Source organism: Diceros bicornis, chromosome 10 (assembly GCF_020826845.1).
Source record: "Diceros bicornis minor isolate mBicDic1 chromosome 10, mDicBic1.mat.cur, whole genome shotgun sequence".
Classification (NCBI taxonomy): Eukaryota; Metazoa; Chordata; class Mammalia; order Perissodactyla; family Rhinocerotidae; genus Diceros; species Diceros bicornis.
The window spans coordinates 47,944,761-47,963,316 of NC_080749.1; the positions used below are offsets into that span (position 1 = coordinate 47,944,761).

An 18,556-nucleotide genomic window follows, 5' to 3' on the forward strand; every position below is an offset into this window, starting at 1 on the left:
AATTATAAGTTGTCAGTATTGATCTCACTTAGCCCCAGAGTTGGAAAAACGTGAAGTTCACCTAAGTGAACAAGTGAGCTATGAAGGCAGCCAAGTGTTTATTTTCATTAGGTAAGTTAACCTAGGCTACATCTACAGCACAGAAATTCTCCAGAGAATAAATAAAGCTTTTCCCTTGAGAATTAATTTATGCCCTTTTGGAGAACTTCCCTTCTCTAGAATTCACCATTCTAATAGTGATAAATATATCAACAACACATCAAAATAGTAACTTGAACACTTTTCTGGAAACAAAGTGTAAAATTATGCCAAACTCTATATCTAATTTTTAATAATAATAATTAAGTCAATATTCAGAGAATAAACAACTATTCAAAATAAATATATTTCTACACCGCCAAGGAAAGATAATGTATGCAGATGAAAAAGAAAATCTACCAACCTCAGACGTTGCTACTTCAGTGAAGGTATTCAATGCTTGCTCAACATTAGATTTCTGTTTGGTGGCCATCAGGCAATAGTTTTCCATTATGCGAAGCTGTACATGACCCTGAACAGTCTGAGGTTTTAGTTCTTTAAGAAGTTTTTCTGCTGTTCTCACTGCTAATTGCACAGACTCTTGCTTCTCAGTTGAATTGCTGTATACAATTAAAAATAAATCTCTGTGTCTTACAAAGTAAAATTCACTGAGATCCGAATGAGCTCTATGGTACACTGGTTTCTTTTTTGTCACCAATTTAAAATTTAAAATTCTTTTTGAAGAACATCACTCATTCTCTTCTAATACAAAGTAAAGCAAAGTTATAATGCATTTTTTAAACAAAATTAATATAGCTTCAATAAAACACCATTAATCATCTATTCACTCTGGACTAAAGACAAAATCTGGCCAATATCTATGTGTGCTAAGTGTGTTCATTTCAGCTAATATAAAACTAGAATTCAGGATAAGTACAATCATACAATTATCAAGTGGTGTATCTATTCACAAAATAAAAGGAAGGGAGGGAGTGAGAAGTAACTAACATTGCTGAAGCACCTACTATGTGCTAAGCACTGTATTATTTCATTCAATCGACCGTGTATCCATCTTATATATGAGAAAACTGAGGCTCAAACAGGTGAAGTAATTTGTCAAAGGTCAAACAGCTAATAAACGGTAAGCCTGGGATATGAATCTAAGTTTGTCAGACATATAAAGTCTACTTGATTTTCCTCACCCAGTTGCCCATCAGACTCTCAGAAATTAGGTATCTGTCAAAAGGTTGTACAGTTCAAGTGCAATAACAATTTGAATATGTAACAGCAATTTACTTATTTTTTTATAGACACTTGTACATATATATATGTTTATCTATATATGTATATCAATTAATAAAAGGAAGTTAAATTCTCAAAGCCCAATCACTAAAGCCACTGGTCTTTTTCTCAGGCCTTAGACTTTTACCTTCTCCAAAACATTTCATACTGCTGGCGACCTTCTTCTAAGCTCCCTTCCTTTGGCTTCTGTCACATTACACAGTTTTGGTTTTCTTTCCACCACACTGATTGCCCTTTTCTTACCTCCCTTCCTCCTCCAGTCTCCTTAAATATTAGTGTGCACACAATTTAGTTCTCAGACTTCTGTCACCACATTCTACTTGCAAAGAGGCCATTCATGTTCCAGCTTTCTACTCTGTACACGTCTCCCAAATCTCTATCCCCAGCTGTGACTTCCCTTCTGAGTTCCATTTTTGTATTTTCAACTACTTGCTGAAGATTTCCATGGGGATAGCCTGTATTCGCATAACATACAAACGTTACTTTCGCCTAACATAAACATAAAATAAACATGCCTCTCCCCTCCTCTAAAACTTAAATGGTCTCTATAATCCAAATCTTCAAATCTGTCATTGAAATCATTCAGCAACCTGGTTCTAATTTTCCCCCACTCCTCTATGCATCTTCCCCTGACTGCTTTGCACTACCATGATTTCTAGGAATTCCTGCAACACTTAATATCCATTGAACCCACTTCTGTTTTGTTGGAGACAGAATGGTTTCAGATACTACTGTCTTGCCTCCTAGGTAAATCACATGTTCCTGAAGGTAGAAACTACCTCTTATATTCCCTTTATATCCTTATACATCTCCCACCACGACTTGCTCAAATCTAAAGACAGGACAAGCAACAAACACAGGTTGATAGAAATATAACCATTCACCAGCAGTGCACCACAATGGCTAACAGCAGAGGCTTTGAGCAAGCCAGGGAGAACTCAATTCAAATCTTGCCTCCACCGTTTACTAACTCTTATCACATTAGACAAATTAAGTTTGAGCTTATTTCACAATACTGTTGTAGGGAATAAAGAAGATAATGCATATAAAGTATATAGCACAGGGTGTGGCATAAAACTACCATTCGTTAAGAAGAAGTTATTTTTATTTTATTTGAGGAAGATTGGCCCTGAGCTAACATCTGTTGCCAATCTTCCTTCTTTTATTTTTTTCCTTTTTTTTTCCTCCAGTAGATAGCTGTATGTCATAGCTGTACATCCTTCTAGTTGCTCTATGTGGGATGCTGCCTCAGCATGGCTTGATGAGCGGTGTGTAGGTTCACGCCCAGGATCTGAACCGGCAAACCCCGGGCCGCCGAAGTGGAGTGCAAGAACTTAACCGCTATGCCACTTGGCTGGCCCCCTAGGAGTTACTATTATTATCTGGACAATTTTTGCCAAAATAATCAAATTCTACAATTTATCCTATTTTCTACAGAGTAATTATGGGAGTATCTTCATAACATGTCTATTCTGATTTAGGAAACCTTCTAAAAGCATTTCACGCTTGTTTCAGAGAACAGTTCTTCCAGCTATGATTTATTCACCTGACCTTTCATTAGTGCTATCCTAGAATTTAGTTCTCTTTTATAAGTTATCCTCACTTATTATCCTCAAGAAGTCTTTCAAAAAAAAAGGATAATTTGTCAAACACTACTCACCCCAAGTCTCCATTGAGATTTTCAAATACTTCACCTCCAATAGTTTCATTATCTGGATTCAAACAGATTTCTATCATATTATAAAGGGCATTTTGGCCCCAGTCACTATCTTTCCGAGCTTTATTAAAATGTCGAAGGGCATCATTTGGTTCTCCAGTATACCTAATTAGATATTTAAAAAAAAATCACTTGCTTCAATCTCTGACTACAAACTTCAAGTAGTTTATAATTTGTTTGGGAAATAAAACTATTAGCATATTTTAAAATGTAGATATTTTTTAATACAAAGAAAAGCTTATTCTACCTTACCAACAATGAAAACATGACTATTATGTAGGATTTATTTGCCAATAGATTTACCAAAGATATAGTCCTTTACAGTACTGAAATCCTGGCTCCAATTTTGCTCTGGAGTTACGTTTCTCAGCCATTAAGAAAAATCTTGGAACATCCTCAAGTTTGCCACATCTTCTTAGAAGATCAATTAAGCGAGATAATGTCATATAATTATCTAGAAACAAAGAATATTTAGATAGAGACAACATTTTGTATCTTTTGCTTTCATGGTTATAATCCTACTTCATTAAAGTACAGTTTACTTCAAATGAAGCACAATGTAAATATAAGCAAAGGAATGCCTTAGGGATTATAGGTCCCTAAAGAGACTGTATGGACAATTGGATGATCTATCAAATGATAAAGACTGGGTTGGTCTGGTCACACTGGCAAATCTATAAAAGTATGCATCTGTTGTAACTGTAAGTTTCAATCATTCCTGGGACCAAAACCTTCTAGTAACAATCTCTGCGTAGACAATCTAAACTCTAACTGTAAACTTCAGGAGGATCAATTTGATTGCACAAGGCAAGTTTATCTCTGAGATCTCCTTTCCCACTTACTGCAGCTCAGAAGGGAGTGAGAACAGTAAATTCTGATGATAATGTTTGGGGTATGCAATTAGAAATGTTACTCCAGACTTTCCTTAATATGTGTATGTACCTAATGGACTAGACACTAGATTACCATACTATAACCTTACCATATTAGTCCCAGTATTTTAATCCTATTTACTTTCTTCTAAGGAAAAAGAATTAATTTATTTCTTTGGTCTCAAGTATAATTTCCTGGCAGGTTCCTAGAAAGCCTTCTCCCAATTCTATCCAGTTCTTTCTCATCACTAAAATACTAACTATCTAAATACTAAAATATTTGAGAATAATTTAATAAATATTTTTTAAGATTGTAAAAAATAATGTATGGACACTTTAGAAAATTTGGAAAAATACAGAAAAGTATAAAGAAGGAAAAAAATCACTCATATTCCTACCACCTAAAGATTACCACATTTTGGTAAATGTTTAAATGTATGCAAATAAATATGTTTCTTTGCTTACATATATACAAAATCGAAGTCACACTTGGGGTTTTGATTTTGATTCAACATTATACGGTACACATTTCCCAACTGTCATTGAATGGTCTTCAAAACATGATTTTAATGGCTGCATAATAGTCTATTATATTGATGGATAACATTTTATTTCTCTATAGTTGTGTTTTTTAGGTGTTTAGGTTCTCAAGTTTCAGTTAGCACAGGACTCATAGCAAGGGATTTGTAAAAATCCTTATTATATAAGCTATTTTTATCACTTTTGTAGGGTGAGTTAGAATTAAAACACAAACAAAAACTTTTTAAGGCAATTTACCCTGTTTCTATATCCCAAGAAAAGAGAAGATACCATATGATCCAGCAATTCCACTTCTGGGTATATACTCAAAAGAACTGAAAGTAGGGACTCAAACAAATATTTGTACACTAGTGTTTATAAAGCAGCATTATTCACAATAGCACAAGAGGAAGCAACCCAAATGTCCATCAATAGATGAATGGATAAATAAAATGTGGTATGCACATACAAAAGAATATTATTCAGAATTAAAAAGAAAGGAAATTCTGACACATTCTACAACATGGATGAACCTTGAAGACATTATACTAAGTGAAGCAAGCCAGACACAAAAGGACAAATACTATATGATTCCACTTATATGAGGTACCTAGAGTAGTCAAATTCATAGATAGAAAGTAGAATGGTGGTTGTCATAAAATGGGCAGAGGGGAAAATGGGGAGTTAGTGTTTAATGGGTACAGAATTTCAGTTTGAAATGATGAAAATGTTCTGGAGATGGATAACGGTGATGGCTACACAACAATGTGAATGTACCTTATGCCACTGAACTGTACACTTAAAAATGGCTAAAATGGTAAATTTTATGTTATGTATGTTTTACCACAATAAAAAATATTAGGAAGAAGAACCTCTGTAGGCTTTGCCTCTACTCTATTACATGATGTCAAAATAATCCAGGTTGACAGTATCGTCATTTGCCTTCCTTGACCCATAATAACTTTGGGTCTCAAGACTTTGTTCTTCTGCCTTTTGGCATCACTGAATAGCAGAGCATGATATGACTACGGTTTGAGAAAAAGAGGATTCAAATATTGGTCCTGTCCTTTAGCTATGTGAATTCAAACAAATTATTCAAATTCTCTTAGTCTATGATTATTTTGTTAAAATAGGATTATAATATTGACCCTCAGTGTCATGGAAACCAAATAAAATAAAGGCATAAAAGAGCTTTAAAACTATAAATGTCACTAGTAATATTGATAACTCCAAAAGTTTTGATAAAAACTAGGATGACTACCTTATAACAAAGTCACAGAATCTAGAAACTGTATTGGATTAGGCAGGAAGCAAAGGTTAAAATTTCTGGCCAAATTTTTTTAAGATATTTCTAATATGTGTGATGTATGATATTGCTAATAGTATCCGACGTCAACCGTGGGAGGCCAGTTTCTTGAATAATTATCACTTTGCAATATTAATGAAATGTATTCATTATTAGTTCAAATTATAATTATCACTTATAGATTAAATTATATTAACTTGTCTTTTGGTTAACTATGAAATTTGATAGCAGGCAAATTTCTGCACTTAGGGAATCCATTGAAAGCTGAAATGTATTACACTTTAGAGAAACTTAATCCACATTTATTGATGGATAGTGAGAAGATATCAAAATAATTATAGTGTGAGGTGATGAGGCAAATCACGTGCTATGGAATTAAAATGCACAGAATTCCTAACTTTGCCCATGGGAGGCAGGAGAAGTTTCACATAGAATCAGACCTTTGAGCAGCCTAAAGGATAGGAGGAGGAACTTGCTAGACAGACAAAGACATTCCAAGAAGCAGATGGCATGTGCAAAGACAGAGCAGAGCATGGGGAGTGCAGGTAAGCTTGATGTTGCTAGAAATTAAAGTGGAGGAAGAGGGATAAAAAATATGAATGGAAGGATAATCTGGGGCTAAGGGATAGCTTTTGATTTTTAGAAGTAATATGATAGTCCTATGATGGCGTGGGGCAGCAAGAGCCTAGAGGCTGGAAGATTAGCTGGGAAACTCTGCACTAGTCTGGGAAAGAGGTGGTAAAGGTCTCAATTAGAGCAGCAGGCTAGGAGAAGACAGGCTGGATGTGATAGTTAGCTAGTAAACAGAAAAAACTGATGGGACTTGTTAACCAAATTAGTGTGAGGGAAGGGGAGAACTCAGGATGATTTGGAAATTTTGAGAGAGAAAAGGTGTAATCTGTCAAGAGCAGCAATTAGATCTATAAGAAGAATTTTCTACTAGCTAAGTTAAGTCAAATTAGATAGTACATTTCTGAACTAAGCTAAAATACAGCCTTAATTTAACGTATAAGATGAGCTACTGAGGATGACCTGTAATGCATGCATAAAATAACTGGTAGATGGTAGACAGGTTTTAGAATAATTCTGACAAAATAAATCTGTGGATAAGTTTGAAAAGTCCTCTTAGGAATAAAGCATAGAATGCAAGATTAAAAGCATAAGCTATTGGCATGGATGTTAGCTCAGAGCTGATCTTCCTCACACATAAAAAAAAGATATCAGACAAAAATTTACTTAAACTTTAGTATTTTTAAATGACATGGTATTTCAGTTATTCATTGATCTGTTCAACCAATACACATTTACTTTGCACCATCTATGTGTCTGGGAATGTGTCTGATGCTGGGATATAAGATGAATATGATGTGATCCCTGTAAACATGAGGAGTCTGCAGTCTAACAGAGAAGACAAATATATGTATAAATATTTTCAGTAAAATACTAAGTGATAAAGAGGTGTGGATGAGGTGATCCATGATTAGGGTGACTGACTCATCTCAGTTTGCTGAGACTTTCTTTCTTTTAGCATTGAAAGTCCTGCATTCCAAGAGATCCTTCAGTCTTGGGCCATTCAAGGTAGATGGTCACCCAACTCAGCATCACACAACGCATCTTATAATGCAGGTGGTGGCAGTGGGCTGCAGGTTTTTGTTTTTGGTGGAGGGGAGTATATTTTGGATTATATGGAAAGACAGAGAGAGGAAGGATAAGGAAAGCAAAGTGCATTATATATAGGCAAAAGGAAAAAAAAACATGCAGACTTGGAGGGGTGGTTGTATGTCATTTAGTATTTCTGGAATATAAGGTCCTTATACTGAATTTATAAATTATTCATTTTATATTTGTTTATAGACAGTCCAAAGCAGCCAGTCTACTAAACCAATTTTACTATTGTCTATTTGGGAAAAATGCTGGTGTCAAGTAACCTTGGTGAGACAAAACTCACATGACCGATGAGGGCTTCTTTGAATCTTTCATGTGAGGGCATTATTGCCACAGATGGCTTAAAAATTGTCACAGGTGGGAGCCAGGCCGGTGGTGTAGCTGTTAAGCTTGCACGCTAAGTTTCGGTGGCCCAGGGGTTCACAGGCTCGGATCCTGGGTGCAGACCTGCTCACCGCTCATTGAGCCATGCTGTGGCAGGCATCTCACATAAAACAGAGGAAGATGGGCACAGATGTTAGTTCAGGGTTGGTCTTCCTCGCCAAAAAAAGAAAAAGAAAAAATTCACAACGGAAGAGGTTTTTTTCTTTTTTAAGGAAATCAAGTTGGATCATTCATTCAGAGGGAAATGCTGCAATACGGAAAAAGCTTGAGACAAGATGATGAAAACATTATGTGTATCATCTTAGATGGTAGTTCAGAGAAGGAGAAAAGGACAAAACAGAGTTTAGAACCCAAGGCAGAAATGGCAGGAAAAAAATGACTTATGCCAGAAGAAAGCAAGAATAAGGTTTGGGCAACTGAGGTAGGGGGTGGGCCTGTATTTTGGACTCAGAGTGAGCAGAGGAGGTAAGATGTTAAACAAATTAATAGCACTCTTTTAAATAACATCTGAGTATAAGCTGGAACTGACAGGGTAAGAACCAACAACATGGCCTGAGGCAGTCCAACGGTGGGAGAAAATTTAAAAAGATAATAAAAAGAAATTAAAATGTTGATATTACCATAAAAACAGACAGGATTTTTTCTTTTCAATCTTTGCCATAACTAGGGATGTTTTATCTGTAAGTAGAAAGGGTTGTTCTCTAAATTCAAAATTTTTTAATTAAAAGCACTAGTAAATACAACATGTAGAGTATAGCTGGTTCTTGGAGTTGCTCTACTTGAAGCACAGCCATCTCTATGTCCACGCCACCCTAACCAGGCAGCCTGACTGCCGGTGGCACCACCCTAAGAGGAAGGCATTAGGGTTTAGAGGAATTGAATGACAGCTCTAGAACGTCCTCTGAGATTTCACACTCTTTAGTAACAAATATAAGTAGCACACTACTACTGTTTCCACCTTCCCTTCCTCTTTTCCCTTTCTCTCACCTCCCTCCCTCCTCACCTCCCTTCCTTCCTTTTCTTCTCCCACTCTTCTTTCCATCCAACATTTATTGAGCACCAGCTGGGCCAGATACTGTTCTAAATCCTGGAAACACAGCAATGGAGACAAAGGTCCTGGCCACTTGATGCTTATGTTCTACTGTTTACAATTTTTCTTTTGTTTCACAAGAACAATTAAAAAAAACAACAACACAGGGTAAAGGATGGAGAGCAACAGGAGGTGCTATAAGATGGCTGGGGAAGGGCACTCTCAGGAAGAGGCAACACTGGAGCAAAGTCCTTAATGGGATGAAGTAGCCGCCACATGAATATTTGGGAGGAACATATTCCAGGAAGAGGAAACAGCAATTTAAAAGCCTCAAGGCACTAACCTGCTTGAGCTGTTGCCTATCTAATATCTAATATTAATAGCTAATATTTATTCTGCACTATCAGAATTCTGATTTTATTCTACACGGCACTTGTTCAGCTAAAAGATGACACTTCCCACCCTCTTTTGCAGCCGTGGAGGTGCCTCTGGAAAGAGTTTTTTTAAAGAAAGAAAAGATGATTCACTGGGGAGGTATGCCCTTTAGCCCACCCCTACCTTCCCCATCTAGACCCTGGAATGTCAATGGCTAGAGCTGCAGTGGTCATCTGGAGCACGAAGTGATACTTAGAATGGAAGTCAGCCTAATGATGATAGAAGAAAAAGAAGGACTCCAGTGTCCTGATGATACTGTGGAACCTCTGTGCCATTTCTTGCATAATCTACTTTTAAATTTCTTTTACATAAGAGAAAAACAAAAGCCATAATTATTTAGGCCACTAGAATTTGGGGGGGGGGGTCTTTGCTACTTTCAGCTGAAAACATTTCTCAACTATTTGGAGGCAAGGAATAGAAACAGAGATGAGTTATGAGAATGCTGCAATAATCTACACGAACGATGACGACGGCCGAGACCAGAGTGGTAGCATTAGAGGTGGTAAAAAGTGATGGCACTCCAGATATATTTTGAAGGTAGAGCTAACAGAGATTTCCTGACAGATTAAATATGTTGTACAAGAAAAAGATGAAAAAAAGGTAAATGTAAGGTTTGGGGCCTGAGTAAACGGGTAAATGGTGATGCCAGTTACTGAGATGAGAAGTGGAGAAGTAGCATATTTGGAGAGAAGGAAAAGATCAGGCATTCTATTTTAGACATGTGAGGCTGGAGATCCTCCTGGACAGCGGAGTGGGAATGCAAATAGGCATCTTCACTGTCAAGATGGAGTCAAGATTGGAGATACAGGCTTGGGAGACATCTGCATATACATGGGACATAAAGCCATGGGCCTGGATGAAGTCACCTGAGGGGGTGCATGTATAAAAAGAGAAAAGATTCAAGAACTGAGGTCTAGAACATTCTGATATTTAAAGGTCATAAAGAGAAGAGTGGTCTTACAAAGGAGAGTGGATAGCTAGGAGAAGAAAAACCAGGTAAGCCTAGCATCTCAGAAGACAAGGGAAGAAAGTCTTTCATGACAGAGGGGGGATAAGCTGTGCTAACTACAATGACAGGCCAAGTAAGCAGAGAACTGAGAATTAAACACTGGATCTGGCAGCATGGAGGTCACCGGCCACCCCGCAGAAGCAGCTTCTCTAGAGAGCAGGAGTGGAGGAGACAAAGTGAAGACAGCACCTACTGAAATTCTTTAGACGAAATCTGCAGTAAAGGAAAATGGAGGAATGGAGCAGTAATTGGAAGGGAAGAGTAACTGGAGAGTCAAGAGTAGGTTTTCACTTATTAATGTATTTAAAGCGGGATGACGTCACAGCATGTTTGCGTGCTGACTGGGAAAAAAAATGCTGGTGCAGAAGAGAGAGAGAACTGCAGAAGTAAAGCCTTTCTGGAGGCCAGGGGTGGTGTCCAGCGCCCATAGGGAGAAGCTGGCTGCAGATGGGATTGCAGACCTGGGGAGGACAATGGCTGGGAGCAGGCAGACCTGGTGAAAGGAGGATGGAAATGTTCCCATCCAGTTGCTCATATTTTCTCAGCGAAGTAGGAGACAAGGATTTTAGCTGAGGACAAGGAAGGGGGAAGGGTGTTGGAGGTTTGGGGAGAGAAGAGAAAGTGTAACAAGTAGTGAAGCGAGTGAATTCATTAGAGAAATACAGTAGGATTGCCAGGCAGCATGTAAGGACCCATCTGGGGTCTACGGTCATAATTTACAGTGAGACCAGTCAACGGTGTTGCACTTTCCTTATAGCCATTTCAGCTGCTCAAGGGCAGGTGTGGAATAAGCAGATAGTTGGATTCAACCAGGATTGGGGTTTTTCCAAGAAGCAAAACAGCCAAAAAGAGGAGAAAGGGAGTCGACTGCATTAGAAAAAATATAATCAGTGGATGTTTACCTGGTTTGCGTTCTAAAAGTTGTTGTAAATGAAACACTGCTTGTTCATAGTCCTGTTTTCTGAACATGAGATCTGCCATCATCTATAAAAGTAAAAGTTGGTTCTAAAAATATTGCCATATATTTCACAAAGCATATTCTTCCTATCAAGATTTAGCACTATGAAAACACATACGAAAAATATGACGAGGGCAGTTTATAAAAAGGAGCTGGGCCGGCCCTGTGGCTTGGTGGTTAGGTGCGCGCGCTGCGATGCTGGTGGCCCGGGTTCGGATCCCGGGTGCGCATCGAGGCACCACTTCTCCGTCCATCCTGAGGCTGGGTCCCACATACAGCAACTAGAAGGATGTGCAGCTATGACATACAACTATCTACTGGGGCTTTGGGGGGAAAAAAAATAAAAATAAATAAAATCTATAAAAAGGAGCTATTTAAAATCCAAGTACATGGGGCCAGCCTGGTAGCGTAGTGGTTAAGTTTGCCCACACCACTTCAGCAGCCCAAGGTTCGAGAGTTCCGATCCTGAGAGCAGACCTACACAACACTCATCAAGCTATGCTGTGGTGGCATCCCACATACAAAATAGAGGAAGATGGGCACAGATGTTAGCTCAGGGACAATCTTCCTCACCAAAAAAAATAATAATAATAAAATAAACTTAAACAGATTAGCACTGAGATCAGTGTAACAAAAGATAATCAAGGATGTGAAACAGATCACTCTGTTCGCAAAACTATATTTTTAGCAGAAAATATGTTTCAAGTGGTTATTTTAAAAACAGAAATTTTACGGGAATTGCACACTCCATGTGTTATCATAGCAAAGACGCCTCACCGGACCAGGCTAAAATGACAATGAGAAGATTTTAACATAACACTCTTAAATCCTAAATATTTCAAAAGAATATAAAATGAGCAAGACATACTGAGATTTCCTTATAATATGTTTTAAAAGGCAGACTTATACTTCTTTTTAGTTATAATAATACCTTTGAACAAATCTCACAAACTGTCATCTATGTAGCTGTTTGAAAAGCTAACAAATGCCTCAACCCAGGTAAAAATGAGAAAGCAAAACAAAATTCTATTTAAAATACACCATCTTAGAATGATAAATGAAGTTTTTTTCTGTAACTCGAAAAGTCCCACTGAAACTTTTATATTAGTCCAGCGTGTCTGAGTAAGTACTTAAAAGTTAGTCTTTAGCAAATCATAGCTTGACCACATGAGCTCTGCCTGATTAAGTATCCCCTTAGGCATAAAGAAAAATTAACTAGGCCCAAAAGGGCAAGTAAAGGCTTGACCTAGGTTTACCATTCTTATAAAATAAAACAAGTCTTGTCTTTATTGGTAAAATATACTAATAGTGTTAAAAGTGTGGTTTCCTCCAAAAGCCGACATGAGCCAGGCCTCTCATCTAGTATTAGTTTTATTGGGTAAAATTTGAAAGTTCCACATGGAACATAAAACACAGCTGCCTTTATAGCACTGAGGTCTCCTGGACTAACCATGGTGGCAGCCTCATTGTCCTGGTCACTCTGGAGAAGGAGAGCACAGTGCCGCAGGCAGGCGTCAGGGTCATCTTGTGCCAGGTACAGCCGTGCCAGCTCCAACATTATCTATAGAGAAAAAGGGCAAGATTAGTGAGAAACTGTTTGGAATAAAAAGTGATGAGGAAAATGTCTGGACACAGATTAAACTTTAGTTGACTAAAAGGTATTGCAATAAAAATGCCAAGCATGATAGGCAGGAAAACTAGAGGCATGCTCATCTCTATTTTCTCTTACATTGGAAAAAAATGAAAAACCTGAGGGTAATTTGCTTGAAAAGTAGAGAGACACAAAGCCCTGTGAAAAGAATAATGGTCTTAAATCAGGAGATCATTCTAGTCTGAGCTTCTCCACGGTGGGGCCAAGTCCCTACTGCCTCTCTAAATCTATTTTTTCATTTGTAAAATAAAAAGCTCAAAGCAGATAATCTCTAAGGTATGCTTCAGATTTAAAAGTAGAATTTCACCTCCTTTAGCCACTGCTGAACAAAGTACCTGTTTGGTTATGCCTTAATAAAGATTATTTTTGCCCTACATCTGATGAATATTAAAAAACAAACAGCTTACAGATTTACTTTATATTACTTGTCCCAGAATAATTTTTAGACTCCAACATTATCATTTTAAAGTATCATGTAAGTATTCCGAAGAATTTCTACATACAATATTAAGTTTTTAACTTGTATTTTCATTATATTTATTTTCAAATCTTCTTTATAAATAAGCTGGTAAGAATTTCACATTTGGGTAAATTAGATGACATCTGCAATAAAAGGTGCTTAAAATTTTATAAAGGTACTGACCTTATTATCTGTTTCACAATGAACAAGAGCCTCTCTATAAAACTTAATTGCTTTTTCATAGTCTCGCTGAGCAACAGAATGTTTTGCAATCTCTGCACAAATTTCAGCTGCTAAATGTTTCTGAGCAGGAACTGCATCTGGCTGTTCCATCTGAACACGTTTTAGTACCCGAGCTTGTAATTCTCGAGCCTAGAAAAAAACAAGGATAAAAAGGAATTAAAAAAAGAAATAGAAAAGAAATTAAACAAGTCTCAATAATGCACACATAGCATAATTTTACAGAAGATTTATTTAAGCATTATTGGCCCTCGATCTAACAAAGGCTGATCCAAAGAAAATGTCTTAATTGAGGTCTTTAACATGCACTTGCGTGCAAATGAGCCAGCATGCACATATCTTTCCAATTGAAGAACTAGAAAATTACTGAGTCCTTTCCCACTGTTATAAAGATGTGTACAGGAAGCTCACTAAGAAGGAAATGCAACCATGAAATAATATTTGGAAAAGATGTTTAGATGCTGCAATTAAATAAATGAAACTTTAAAAATATTTCTTTAATAAAGTAGTATCTAAAAATTATTAAATAAAACTTTGGCAGGTTTCAGGTAGTAAGTACATCCACAAATTATTGATGGCATATGAATTAGTCCAATCTTTCTGGGAGCACCCCAGCAAAACATGCTAACTGCATAAAAATAACCAGACTGTTGAGACTTAGTTGCTCCACTCTTGGGAAAGTATTAAGGACATTACTTAAAGGCAAAAAGGAAACATGTTACCTGTTATAAAGAAAAAACAATCTCTGTTATTTGTTGTAAAAACAAACAAACAACAAAACAAAACAAAAAATCTGGAAGCAACCCAAATGTCTAATGATGGGGAAATAGCTAATCAACTGATGGTGTTAAGTATATATATATGTTAAGTATATATATATATATATGCTAAGCAAAGACACCCGGAAAGGAGGCAGGGCCCTTCCTCAGGGTGAGAATGTGCAGAAGGTTGCTAAATTGGAAGAATATAGGCCTTTCAACCCATACAACTGGTTTCTGAAACAGTGAGACCTTCCTTTAATAAGTGACAGAGAACTCGTACGTTTTAGGCTTTCACAGTAAAATTTAACTTTGAGCTAGAGCTAATCATTCACTAACGCATTCACGCATTCATTTAACAAACAGTAGATGCCCACCATCTGCCACACGTTATGCTACACACAGGGAGCCCTTCTGGGGACTTGTGTCAAAATGCTGGTTGACAATTGGTATCTGACAAAGATGGTTTCAAGTTGAGGTTTTTTTTTAAACCACAGGTCATAATATTAATTTATGACATCATAATAAACATTCTTTTGGAAATGAAGGGGAAAGGATTAGAAAATATTAGTGCATACAGCATGTGGTAAAGGTTAATACTGTTTCATGAAATTTTTATTTTGGTTATATTAATGTTGTGTTTATATAACTATAGAGGTATGTGTACCTTTGTGTATTTGATGTTTTATATATATGCATATTTTTATTTTGGTTATATTACTGTGTGTTTATATAAGTATAGAGGTATACATACATTTGTTTATTTGGTTTTATATATATATATACATGCATATATCTGTGTGCATGGTTTTGTGCGTGCGCGTACACACACACGCTCGCTCTCTCTCATAGTCAAAAAACTCTGAACAGTTGGTCTAAATAGGGTGATCGTACCTCTCCATCTGGCCAGGACAGTACCTTTTCATACCTGTTGAGCCAGCTTAATTATTTTAGCATATGTGCTGCCAAAGCGGACACCAGCTTAATTATTACTACTGCTTTCTATCCTCAAAGTTTCTGGCTTGAATGATAAATTATATGGTCACCTTAGGTCTAAAAGATATGCAATTCATTCTCTAGGTAGTCTGAGTTTTATCTCTGTATCAACTAAATCTCCACAAAGTCAAATATGTGGACCTTAGTAGCTTAGCCTCCTAGAGAAACACATTTATGAGTTACATTTTCATGCAATACTTTGCCATATTCTTAAAGGTAAATAATCAAGGGGGATTTTTTTTGAGCAAAAGTTTTTTGCATTTTCTATTTAAAGACATTTCATAAAAGAGTGCTCAATTTCTATAAGTATATACAATGATCATTAAGAAACATTTTCATATAGAATAAAATTTTCCTGAAGAATTGATACAATTCCTTCTGTTTTTCCCTGATTTCCAGAAAGATCAGAGCTAAATTTAATTATCTGTTACAATAACTATAATAACCTTGATTGTCAATACATTTACTTTTCCCTCCCCCTTCCTATTTTATAATATGTATTGTTATAAATTCCCTCAAACCCTTGGGTAGAACAAAGTGTATATAAAAACATCTTATTTCATAGACTTCTTAGTTTTTCCCTTTCTATTTCAATAGCCTTGTTATACACACATCTTACTGAAGATCACCTCAAAATAAAATATACAAATAAAATCAGAATATCACATTATTTTTTATATGATGGAGATGGAGCTATACAGATACACTGGAAAAATCTATACAACTGAATGTTAAGCAAAAGAAGAAAAAACATATATAATCTGAACATATTCATTAAATCTATATCAAGTTATAAAGTCATAAAATTGTTAGTATTTTATGGCATAGAGTTTAATTCTGAGTTGTTTATATTTTATTTATATTATTAAAAGAGTTAATATACTAAAAAGTGATTTTTTTCCTGTAATAGTACCTGCAATTAAAGAGTTAACCTATGATTTCCTTTCAGTCATTCAACAAAAATTTTGAGCACTATTGTGGTGGACAGATTTTAAGGTGGCTCCGTTGATCCTCACCTCTTGGTGTTCACTCCCGTGTATAACTGCATCTCCTTGTGTGTAGATGGGACCTGTAACTTGCTTGTAACCAACAGAATAGGGCAAACATGATGGATGTCACACCCATGATTACGTTATACAAGACTCTGTCTTGCTAGCAGACATACTCTTGATGGTTTTGAAGAACTAAGTGGCCATATTAGCTGGCCCAGCAGGCAAGGAGCTAAGGAACCTCTAGGATCTGAGGGTGGCATCCAGCCAACAGCAAACCAGAGCTGGAGCCCTAAGTCTTACAACCTTGAGGAAATGAATTCTGCTAACTACCTAAGCTTAAAAGTGGACCCTCCCCCAGACAAGACTCCAGACCAGAACCCAGCCCTGGCCACACCTTGACTGTCTTGACACCTTGTAGAGAATCAACCTAAACTGTGCCCAGACTCCTGACCCACAGAAACTGTGAGAAAATAAATGTATGTATTGTTTTCATTGACTAAATTTGTGGTAATTTCTTACACAGCATAGGAAACTAAAATGACTTGCTATGAGGCAAGCATTTGCTAGGGTCACAAAACATAGGACCATGCCTACACTCATAGAAATTCTAATTTTAGCAGGAAGATAGACAACAAAATAATTATAGCAAATCATGAGGAGTTTTATGATTGGGGAATATCGGTTGCCATGGGAGTACATAATAGGAGACCTAACCCAGTTTTGGAGCTCAGGTGAGATTTGAAGTATGACTGGCAGTTACACCTTTGTGAGTCTGGGAGAAAGAAAAGAGATGGGATGGGATACAGGCATTAGGAATTATATGTGAAGGAAAGAAGGCAAGGGATACTACTGCTTGATCAAAGAATCAGAAGGAAAAATGGCTGGAAAGATAGAGAGAATTTATGAGAGCTAAGCCTGTTAAATAACTTATGTTTAATCCTAGAAGCAATGGGAAGTTGTTTATACATGTTTATAAGCAATGGAGTGACATGATCAGGTCTGTCTTTTAGAATGATCACCCTGGTGTTGCCGAGAATTGACTGGAATGAAACACGATTGGAAGAGGATGAGGGTAAGTTAGGAGGCTACCAGAGGAGTCTGGGCAAAAGATAATGATGGATAGTGCTAAAAGATGACAGAGAGGGATGAAGAAATGTGGAGTTATTTCAAAAGTCTGAAATTTTTAGAAAGTAAAATTAATAAGACTTAAGATTTCCTTAAATTTACCAACTCTGTTACTCCCTACAATGTTTAGCAACTATGCAGAAATACTATGATGGAACTCCTAAATTTCATAATGTGGAGAATTAACCTCAATAAATGGTTGCTGAATAAACGAATTTAAAATATCAACAACTTTGATTACACTTATAAGTTTCTGTTTGGATTGTACCTCAAAGTCTGTCTTTTTGGTGATCAGAATGTACAGAATGTTACACTTAGGAAGAATGTTATCGTTCTTCAAATTTTATCAAAGATGAATAATGCCTGTGCTATAAAATATAAATTTAAAACTAACTAGATTTTGGTTTGTTGGCATTGTCTAGCCATGGTATACTGTTAGTTCTTTTTTTTTTTTTTTTTTTACTGTTGCTCAATGTGTTTCTCATATAACATAGGAGCTCGTGCAACCAGGTGGCTGGGCTAATGCTATTCATAAAGGGGTGAAATAGCCTAATTCACTTCTAAAATGTTTTAAAAGTCTAAATTTACCAAAATTACACTCTTCTTGTAGCTAATGGTAGTTAAGCTAGGGTTAGGTGCAATTCTCTATCATGTGATTCAGAAAACAGGGATAAAACATACCAACAATTAAGGACAAGATATTAACATTGTTGAAGATTACCTATTTTAATGAAACTGTAAGCTTAGATGGATTTCACAGAAATCTAATAATCCAGGGCTGGCCCCGTGGCTTAGCGGTTAAGTGCGCGTGCTCCACTACTGGCGGCCCGGGGTTCGGATCCCGGACGTGCACCGACGCACCGCTTCTCCAGCCATGCTGAGGCCGCGTCCCACATACAGCAACTAGAAGGATGGGCAACTATGACATACAACTATCTACTGGGGCTTTGGGGGAAAAAAAAAAAAAAACTGAAAAAAAAAAATCTAATAATCCAAGCTCAATTCATTCACAACTAAAACAAAAAAAATTATTGGACGTTGCTGCTGAAACATGGGTCATTATATATATATGTATATATGTATGTATGTCTGTATGTATACATTAGCCACTGTTAGCTA

The 18,556-nt window shown here is 36.7% G+C and overlaps 1 protein-coding gene across 4 annotated transcripts in view; it reads right to left on the reverse strand.

Moving 5' to 3' along the window:
- Nucleotides 1–18,556, reverse strand: part of TTC21B (tetratricopeptide repeat domain 21B) — a 73,792-nt gene that overhangs the window by 13,681 nt on the left and 41,555 nt on the right. For all 4 annotated transcript variants that reach the window (XR_009221417.1, XM_058549168.1, XM_058549167.1 and 1 more), the window contains 6 exons: nucleotides 13,510–13,698; nucleotides 12,666–12,776; nucleotides 11,160–11,241; nucleotides 3,341–3,491; nucleotides 2,981–3,142; nucleotides 443–638 (listed from right to left, as the gene is read on the reverse strand). Coding sequence is in view for 3 of the 4 variants with exons in the window: in XM_058549168.1 (XP_058405151.1) it covers nucleotides 443–638; nucleotides 2,981–3,142; nucleotides 3,341–3,491; nucleotides 11,160–11,241; nucleotides 12,666–12,776; nucleotides 13,510–13,698 (891 nt within the window). In the remaining variant the exon portion in view is untranslated. The remainder of the gene's footprint in view (nucleotides 1–442; nucleotides 639–2,980; nucleotides 3,143–3,340; nucleotides 3,492–11,159; nucleotides 11,242–12,665; nucleotides 12,777–13,509; nucleotides 13,699–18,556) is intronic.